The sequence below is a fragment of the Vicia villosa genome, linkage group LG7 (genome assembly GCF_029867415.1).
Source record: "Vicia villosa cultivar HV-30 ecotype Madison, WI linkage group LG7, Vvil1.0, whole genome shotgun sequence".
Classification (NCBI taxonomy): Eukaryota; Viridiplantae; Streptophyta; class Magnoliopsida; order Fabales; family Fabaceae; genus Vicia; species Vicia villosa.
The window spans coordinates 78,982,817-78,991,996 of NC_081186.1; the positions used below are offsets into that span (position 1 = coordinate 78,982,817).

General features: G+C 32.8%; 1 protein-coding gene across 2 annotated transcripts; it reads left to right on the top strand.

Moving 5' to 3' along the window:
• The first annotated feature begins 3,298 nt into the window (after positions 1-3,298).
• LOC131620930 (uncharacterized) lies at positions 3,299-8,631 on the top strand. 2 transcript variants are annotated; one of them, XR_009289350.1, is made up of 13 exons: positions 3,299-3,493; positions 3,751-3,833; positions 4,647-4,704; positions 4,930-4,989; positions 5,701-5,830; positions 5,917-6,140; positions 6,523-6,615; positions 6,694-6,765; positions 7,274-7,322; positions 7,435-7,467; positions 7,700-7,825; positions 8,023-8,079; positions 8,234-8,314. XR_009289350.1 is itself a non-coding variant. In XM_058892118.1 (13 exons), the coding sequence occupies exons 1-13, from the start codon at positions 3,398-3,400 to the stop codon at positions 8,448-8,450; spliced, it is 1,170 nt and encodes a 389-aa protein (XP_058748101.1). In that variant the 5' UTR covers positions 3,301-3,397; the 3' UTR covers positions 8,451-8,631. The 2 variants fall into 2 exon arrangements, 1 of the variants encoding a protein (XP_058748101.1); XM_058892118.1 differs by lacking the exon at positions 7,274-7,322 and adding an exon at positions 8,409-8,631 and having other exon boundaries at positions 3,301-3,493; positions 8,234-8,329.
• Positions 8,632-9,180: the final 549 nt, after the last annotated feature.

The window sequence follows — 9,180 nt, forward strand, 5'->3', positions numbered from 1 at the left end:
AAGGATCATATTAAGCTATATGCTATCTCTGAAGCCATGTTGAGTAAAGGCGCCTCTGAGTATCAACGGTTTATTTATAAATTGTTGGTTATCCGTTCATATGGATTCGCTCGGTTACAATTCGATTATTATTCATTAAAAATTGTTTATTATCGATCCATATGGATTTGGTTACAATCCGATTATTATCCAAAAGGTTAAAATTGAAACCAAATGTTTCTGTTTAATTTCAAATTTCCCTCTTCACTTTTCATTGGCTTAATCTTCATTGCTAAAATATTTTTCATTTCTATTAAAAAAAATTTAATCGCGTTTTTTGACCCATATTGTTGTTTTTTTTTTTTTTTTTTTTTCTGTTTTAGATGTTTTCTTTCTAAATTCGACTTCAGATTTTTAAAATTGATTTCAAATTAGCGAAACTGGTTAGTAATTCAAAATTTTTGAATATTTTTTATTATGAATATATCTTCTCGTGTGATTTACAGAAATGTTATTCTTACACCAAATTTTACACCTACACCGTATGTACGGACGACACTGTTCATGTACGGATGATACTGTTCATGTACGGACGAATACTATTCATGTACGGACGAATACTATTCATGTACGGACGCTTATTTTTAATACATGGACGTGCATTAACCAACTTCATTACTGCATTAACCAAGTTTGATGACTGTTAAAAAATATTTTTAATACCTGGATGTTGCATTAACCAACTTTATTACTGAATTAACCAAGTTTTTACACTGCATTAACCAGGTTTGGTGACTGCTAAAAATTATTTTTAATATCTGGATGTTGCATTAACCAACTTCATTACTGATTACTGTAAAGTACTATTGGGTGTAAGTATAGGTGTAACAATTGGGTGTATGAATAGCACTACTCTTACAAAAAGCATATGAAAAAGAAAGTTGTGAAATGTTGAAGAAAAGAAAGGACTTTTATTGTTTACATTTGAAAAATCAAAGATATATGGCAACTTCTCATTACACATTTACACCCTTATACTTTTTTAAAGTCCCGGACAAAAAGTAAAAAATGCCTTATATTTTCGGAGATATATCTCTAGACATACCAATATTCATTTACACTAAATTAAATTCTGAGATGTAAATGCAAAGTCTTTTAAGGATGTGTTCGAAGAAATATATCCGAACATCACCTGATACCATAAAACTCAAAAAACAGATACATGACATAATCAAATTAAAAAACAAACTAACATCAACATGACATTACATTAAAACATTCATTACATAGATAGTCATTAAAATAAATTCAACATTACATAATGTTATCATCAGAACGTTGCAACTTAATGACTATATCCTTGACGGATCTTTAAATCTTCACATCCACTTCAATCGGACACTTTGATTCAGAACGGAGAAAAACACTCCACATAACCTTTAAATCTTCATCTGTCTTCAGTTTAAAGTTGGTGAAATAGACCTTCACTTCATTGTCAAATGAGGGTGACAAATTCACGAGCTTGACAACTATGCGATTTTCTGAAAAAGCACTAGCGTATTCAATTTGGATATCAGATATGCGAGAGATGTTTCCTCAGTGACTCTAAGCGGAAGTTACGCATTCTCACCATTGAAATACACATATGCAAGGTGGGGATAGGAACTCATTCTCTAGTTTGTGTGTGTTGTGTAGAAAAAATGGGTTGAGAGACACCCTATTCATACAAGTATTAAGTTACTTTGGACTTTAGAAACCTTATCATGTCATCAAGTTACCTTTTGAATATGTATATTCGAAAAAACCACAATTTTTTTTACAAAAAAGATAACTTCGGAGATGAATATCCAAAAATCTTAGTATACTAGCACATACAATGTAAATCATAAGTAAACCAGAAAATTTAATTAAGAACTACACCATCATTGATGATGTTCTATATTATTTATGTATTAAATCGTATCAAGATTACATTGTTAACAATAATACATTAAAAAAAAGTGTATAGATTACAATCTAAAATGCATTAAAAGATCCAATACCGCATAAATCTACAATTGGTTTTGCCTTCGATTTTTCTTGATTTGATACTGTTTCAAGCTCGCTCAATTTGGTGAACTCTTCTGTCCTCTCTAGAAAATGAATTGAATCTTCGACATTGGTGGTGAAAGAGGTGGGTTGCTAATTCGAGCACCCTTGTGCACACTTTTTTGAAATTTCGAAATTGGAGAATCTGGGAAATGTGAATCAACATGTTCAAAGTATGATGGAGACCACTTTGTTTAGTTGTCATCTTGAGTCGAATTTACCTTTTTAGAGGCACCTTCCGTTTTAACCGGTTCCAAAGTGGATTTCAAATATGTGGTTTCCGGATAGACAATCTTCTTCAACTGCTATTTGATGTGCAATTTCATGGTGTCATCTGCCTTAGAAAATCTATCTTAGATTAGTTATACCTGCTTTACCATCATTTATCACACCATTATAATCAAACCGAAGTCTTTTCCAATGACTGTACACTACATCCATACGTATCGGGGAATTAATCTTTATTATTATTATTTTTTTGCAGTGAGATAAGCACATTGTAGACTGTAAGTCTTCCTAATTGTACATCCACACTTGGCCTTATCCGTACCTGTCTGTTGTGCATACGCCACTTCATGAAAGATGAAATTCAATCCCGACCGAGAGACGCACCCAACCAATTATGAATAGAGGGTGTTGTCTTTGAATGAGTATTCTTGCACGGTAATGCTTCGACTAAAAGTAATTTGTATTTTAGTATATTGGTTTTGAAGTAATTGATTCACGATGTCTCACTCTCTACAGAAGGTGTGGTTTATTCAGATATGTATTTCGAAATTTTACCTGATACATGATAAGGCTTTTGAGGTCCAAAGCGACTTGTATAAATAGAGTGCATCTCAGCCTTTATTTTCTACACATCACACTAAAATTAGAGAATGAGCTCATATCCCCACATTTCATTTGTGTATTTCAATGGCGAGAAACCACCACTTCTGTTTAGGATCACCGAGGAAACACCCCTCGCAGATCTGGAATCCAAACAGAATACTCTACCGCGTTTTCTAAAAAATCGCAGAGTTGTCAAGATTTGTCGAGGATATAATCATTATGTTGCAACGTCCCGACGATATGATTATGTAATGTTGAATTTATTTTTGTGATTAGCTATATAATGAATGTTTTTATTTAGTATGATGTTAAAATGATTAAATCATGTTTTTGTTTTTTTTTTTAATTTTTTAATAAGACTTCATAGAAATAAAGAAGGGTGCGATAAGAAATTACCTTAATTGGATTGAATAAAATAGAGTCGCATGAACCCAAAAAAGCCGACTAGAAGAAGGCACTAGTTTCTCAAGCATATTCTGAAGCTCTTCAAATTTCTTCTATGGATTCTCAAACAGCATTAGAACTCGTAAAAAATGGCGCCACTCTTCTCTTCCTCGATGTTCCTCAGTACACCCTTGTTGCAATCGATACTCAGGTAAATAGTTTTCATCTCTTTTTTTTCTTCACAATAAAATCTTATTTATTGAAGAGGTTATGCGCGTGCCCTTTTGCCACTGTCATCTATTACCAAGTTCCTGTTTCGATTTTTTCACTTCAAAAATTGTTATAATGTAAAAATTGAGTGAAAATTCGAAGCTTGTGGTGTGTAATTGTTAAAATATCAACCTTTATTGATGATTTCAAGTTTCATCTTCGTTTGACACTGAAAATTTGTTTTTTTTGGTTGTATAGATGTTCTCTGTCGGACCTGCTTTTAAGGGTATTAAGATGATCCCTCCCGGCACTCATTTTGTCTACTATAGTTCATCCACCAGGTTTGATCATTATGCTTAACTATGAGTTATTATTTTTTCTTTAGTTTTAGCCTCTGTAGCACAAACACCTCTAACAAAGGCGTGTCAGTGTTGGTGTCCAACATCAACATCAACAGTTGTGATTACGTTTAATCAATTAATTTTTTCAAATTATTAGCAGCGTTGACGTGTCAATGTCATGTTTCAAGTGTCTGTGCTTTGTAGTTTCTCGTTATTCTTTATTTAAGAATGATAAAATGCCACGGTTTCAAATGATGGTGGTAGCAATATTTGCGGTCACGATACTTGAGAATCATGGTCATATGTAACCTATAAGTTATAAAACCATGGCTGTGTTGCTGTTTTGGTAACAGCAAAAACCATTGTCACCGCCCGAACTGCGGCTGTGGACTTTTATTGAAAACCCTGGAAAATGCAAACAATATTCTTCCTATTATTCTCTAGTATTTGGAGAAACTCAAATGTCTTCCTCTAAATCACATGACTCTTATTTGCTTTTTGCCCCGACACATTCTTAAAATGGTGGGATCTTGGCAAATTTCACTTAATAATGGATATTGTCTTTGAAAGAGTGTGTTAGATAGTTATGCAATATCTTGTTGATTTACGTGGATTCCTATACTTATATAAAGACAGACAGACATATAAGAGCTGTGGGTTGTGTCTGGGGCAGTGTATGGTTTTTATGAATTTTTTTGGATCAAACTATTGTTTATATCAGTTGCTAGCATGAGTGATGTTTATTTCAAATGAATATTTTTGATTTTTTGGTGCATTGTTGATTATTTTCATTTTCTTTTTGGCTTCTTGCAGAGATGGGAAGGAATTTTCGCCGACTATCGGATTCTTCATTGATGTTGGCTCTTCAGAGGTTTGAAAATTAGTTACTGAATATCTCCCTGTTTATCTTTAAGCCTCAAATGTTTATGTTTTATGGTTTATTTTAAAATTTATTTTTCACTTGATTGGTCAAATTAACCAATGCTCATTTGTTTGAACATGTTTGTCGTTTAAACATCTTTTAAGAATGTATTTGCATTTAAAACAATAAGATAATTTGTAGACTAAAGAGTACTTTGGTCTCTTGGCCATGCAGGTAATTGTTCGTAAATGGGACCAACAAGAGGAAAGGCTAGTCAAAGTATCGGAGGAAGAGGTACCCATTTGTTTATATTTTCTAAAACATATATAATACATGTCTTAGATGTGAAATCACCACGAATCATGATTGATTGATATAATTTACATTCTATTAGTCAAGTTAGGTCTTGTAAGAGTATTTTGGAAGCCTGTGCTTTAAGTTGATTTTCCCTTTACAAAATGTAGGGAAGCCCTTGATATTCCATCGAATCGATGCTAATTTGCATTTGAGTTCGAAATAACAATGTTAACAATGTCCTGAGCTACCTCAACAGTTCAACTAGACAATTTTCCCCCTTCCTTAATCTAAATGTTCTTATTGTCATGCAATGTAATTTACCTTTATTGATTTGTTTCTTTTTGTTGTAGTGCTTGATATTGTTGAAACGGAATACGATAAGTATCATTCTATGTTGAGGATACCTGATACTGACATTTGTATTACCATTCGTGTTTTTACTTGGAACTGCTTTCTTTCTCCATCCAGTTCTCTTTTTTGAGTTATTTCTTTTATAATAATTTCTCTATCACTCTGTCTTTTGGATTTCAATGTTGCCATATATAGTTCATATGTACGTCAGTCATTAGAAAATTCACAATTCATCTAGAACTAAATAGGAAATTTTGCCTTAATGTTCACATTTTAGAGACTATGCGTTGAATTTTATGCTCTTTAGTCTTCAATTTATGGTATACATTTATTTTATTCTCTCCTTTTTTCCTTCAGGATGAAAGATATAGTCACGCTGTTAGAAATATGGAATTCGACCGACAACTTGGCCCTTACAATCTTAGCCATTGTGAAGATTGGAAGCGATTATCTAATTTCATTACAAAGAGCATCATCAATAGGCTTGGTATGTTATTTGCTTAAGTGAGGTGTCTTTTGTATTAATTTGTTTCTTGACGTTGTATAATTGTATTCTTGTTAATTTATGAACAGAGCCCTACGGAGGAGAAATCAGTGTTGAATGTGAAAATGATGTGTTCAGAAACACTCATAAAACTCCAATGGAGGAAGCACTAGACAAGAAGCTGAATATTGGTAATTCTGGAACATCTGTTGGCAAGTTCCAGAGAAAAGGGTGTTATTATACTTCGATTCCACGTGTTGTAAAATGCAAAGGGATTAGTGGGCAGGAACTTACTTCTCTGAATCTTGACAAGGTAGGCATACACATACACCCAAATATTTGGTTTGAAAAAGTCACCGTGCTAAAATCAGTAATCTTACCTTATAGTTTGTGTCTGTTTGTATTGACTAATTAGAGCTTATGGACTGACATAAGCACTTGTCAGACTGCTTGAGATAGCTTATAGAAACAACTTATGACATGTTCATAAGCTGTTTTCAGATTATTTTCATAAGCTCTCTAGGATAGCTTATTAAAACACCTTATAGTTTATATGACTTATTTTATTTTATCTTTTGTTAAAGAAATAACTCATATATAAGCACTTATATAATAAGTGCTTATGGTATAAGTGGTTGTTGAAACTGTTGCTTTTTGCTGATTTTCGCGCACATGTTTTATGTTTGCCTTCTAAGACACATTTGCTAGAAACTCTACTGGCATCAAGTTATGGAGGTTCTGAAGACTTGCTCCTTGGAGAACTGCAGTTTGCATTTATTGCCTTTTTGGTATGGTAGAGAAAACACGGTTTCTTTCTATATATGTTAGTCTTGTTAAATCCATTCTAATATTTTGCGATGTTGCAGATGGGTCAGTCACTAGAAGCATTTTTCCAGTGGAAATCATTGGTTAGCCTTCTGTTTGGTTGCACGGAAGCAGTAAGTATACCTTCTCAGTCATTTTGTGGTTTCATGACATTCGCTTACATTAATGATTACTTGCGTTTTCATCTGTAATTTGTTAGACTATGGCCATGTAGCACCGACACCTTTGAAAAAAAAGTGTGTCCGTGTCTGTGTCGGACATCTGCACCTACACTTGTAATTACGTTTAATTCATTTATTTTTTCAAATTATTACCGGTGTCGACGTGTTAATGTCGGGTCATGTTCAGGGTGTATGTGCTTCATAGAACTATGGTTTTGTCTTTCAACTTGGATGAGTCAGTTTTCTAAGTTCTTCCTTTTAATTTGAATCCGCGGATTGTGGTCTTCCATTTGCCTTTGCATCACTTGAGTAGTCGTCATATTTTTAAGATTTGTGTTTCAAGACAGTCGGTAGATTTGTAGATGATAAGATGCATCATTATCTTTCCTTTTATGTGGAGTTCTGCAATATATTTTTCATATGAACAATTTTTACTTCTTAGGACATTTTATGTTGGTAGGGCTTAGGTTATATGATTGCATATGGATACAAGGAAGTTATTGATTATGGTAAGACAAATGATATTTGATTACTTAGGTTCAAATCAGCTTTGAAGTTACCCTATTTCATAGATGCATATTTTGTTATTATATTTGCATGACTTTATGTATTCTTGTGCAGCCTTTCCACACACGAACTCGGCTATTTACCAAGGTAAACTTTAACAATGTTTTTACTGTTTCTTTCTTTTAGCTCCTAACAGTGGCATGGTTTGCTTTCAATTCATGCTTCATCGTAATAATAATTGTGAATATAGTCTGGGAACAAAAAGTAGCAGAATCCAGATTTAAGAGAATAAGCCACAATCTTACGTGGAATGCCAAATTATTCATCAATTTCCTTTTTGTGTCACAAAACTCATAGTAAATATTGTGGATTATTGTAGTTCATAAAAGTCATCTATTATCAACTAAAATACGGACTACAGAAAGATCGCAAGGATGATACAGGACCACCATTGTTGGATGATTCTTGGCTTTCTACTGATAGCTTTTTGCACCATCTCTGTAAGGTATTTATGAATTCGATATTCAAATGCATAATTTTGATCTATTATCTAGCTTCCTGATTTAAATTAAATAGATTGGCACCTAACTCGATCAGTTATGGATTTCAAGATAATGAAAAGGACAGTTCATATTTTGAGTACTTTGGCTAGTTGCTCAAAGTTTTGTTTTGGAACTAATGCTTGTTGTTTTGGAGTTGCAGGATTTCTTTTCATTGATGCTAGATGGGTCAGTTGTTGATGGAGATCTATTAAAATGGGTATGAGCTATGGTTCTAGGTCTTTATTTTGCTATAATGTTTATAAATATTCTATTTTGTTTTCAAATTACATGACTCTGTATTGCAAAACTACTCGTTTTTTTACATTTGTTAAATTTTCATATTTTTTAATGAAATCTTCATTTCATTGCAGACAAGGAAATTTAAGGATCTATTAGAGAGCAATCTAGGATGGGAGTTTCAGCAGAGCAGTGCCGTTGATGGTTTGTATTTTGATGAGAATGATGAGGTCAGTCAAGTTACTTCCTCGTCACTAATCTATGATCATTTATACTTTGTATGTCTCAATTTTGTTGTTCATTTTGCAGTTTGCTCCTGTAGTGGAGATCTTAGATGATGAAGCTCAATAACATAATCTCTTGGTTATAAAAGGGTGTTTCTAGGCTTTGAGTATGATGCCACTCTGCATAACCTTTAGGCACAACTTAGTGTGAAACACAAATCCTTAACTCATTGTACAATACAACATATGTAAAAATCCATGTTAGCAAAAACTGTACAAGGAGTGGAATGGAAGATCACTTTACAATATGATCTTTTGTTTGAGAAATGTTTTTGTAGTGATGTTAATTGATTTCATTTATTTGGTTTTTTTAAATATAAATTTTATAGCTAAAAAATATATAATGTTAAGGTTGAAAGTTTTAAGGGATTCTTGTAACCTGATGAGATCATTGTTTACGACATATGAAACTATTATCATTCTAGATATTTGTATGATGATATGCTTTGACTTTCAAAAAGTTTATGGCCTTTTTTGTTGTTCGTTCGTTGTTTCATTTTGTGCATTGCTTTAAATTTACCTAATTCATTTTTGCATGGTTTTAGTAAGAGTAAATTGTGGATTTTTTTTGTTTAATAACTAACTATTGAAAAAAAATACACAAATAATCGTTTCGGTGAAAATTACGCAGACAACAATGTTTCAGAAAATGTTATAAAGAATGTGTCAAATGAGATGACGACACCTTTTAAATTTCTATGAAGGCGCCAAATGAGATGACTCATAGGCATTCAAGAGGTGTTGTCATCTCATTTGACGTCTCCTTAGAAATTTAAGAGGTGTCGTCATCTCATTTG

What these genes read in the sequence shown, in the direction of transcription:
- LOC131620930 (XM_058892118.1), top strand. Translation starts at nt 3,398, where the DNA reads ATGGATTCTCAAACAGCATTAGAACTCGTAAAAAATGGCGCCACTCTT. An exon ending in TACTATAGTTCATCCACCAG is followed by an intron (nt 3,834 to 4,646) that starts GTTTGATCATTA and finishes GGCTTCTTGCAG; the next exon opens with AGATGGGAAGGAATTTTCGC. An exon ending in CTTCTCTGAATCTTGACAAG is followed by an intron (nt 6,141 to 6,522) that starts GTAGGCATACAC and finishes TTGCCTTCTAAG; the next exon opens with ACACATTTGCTAGAAACTCT.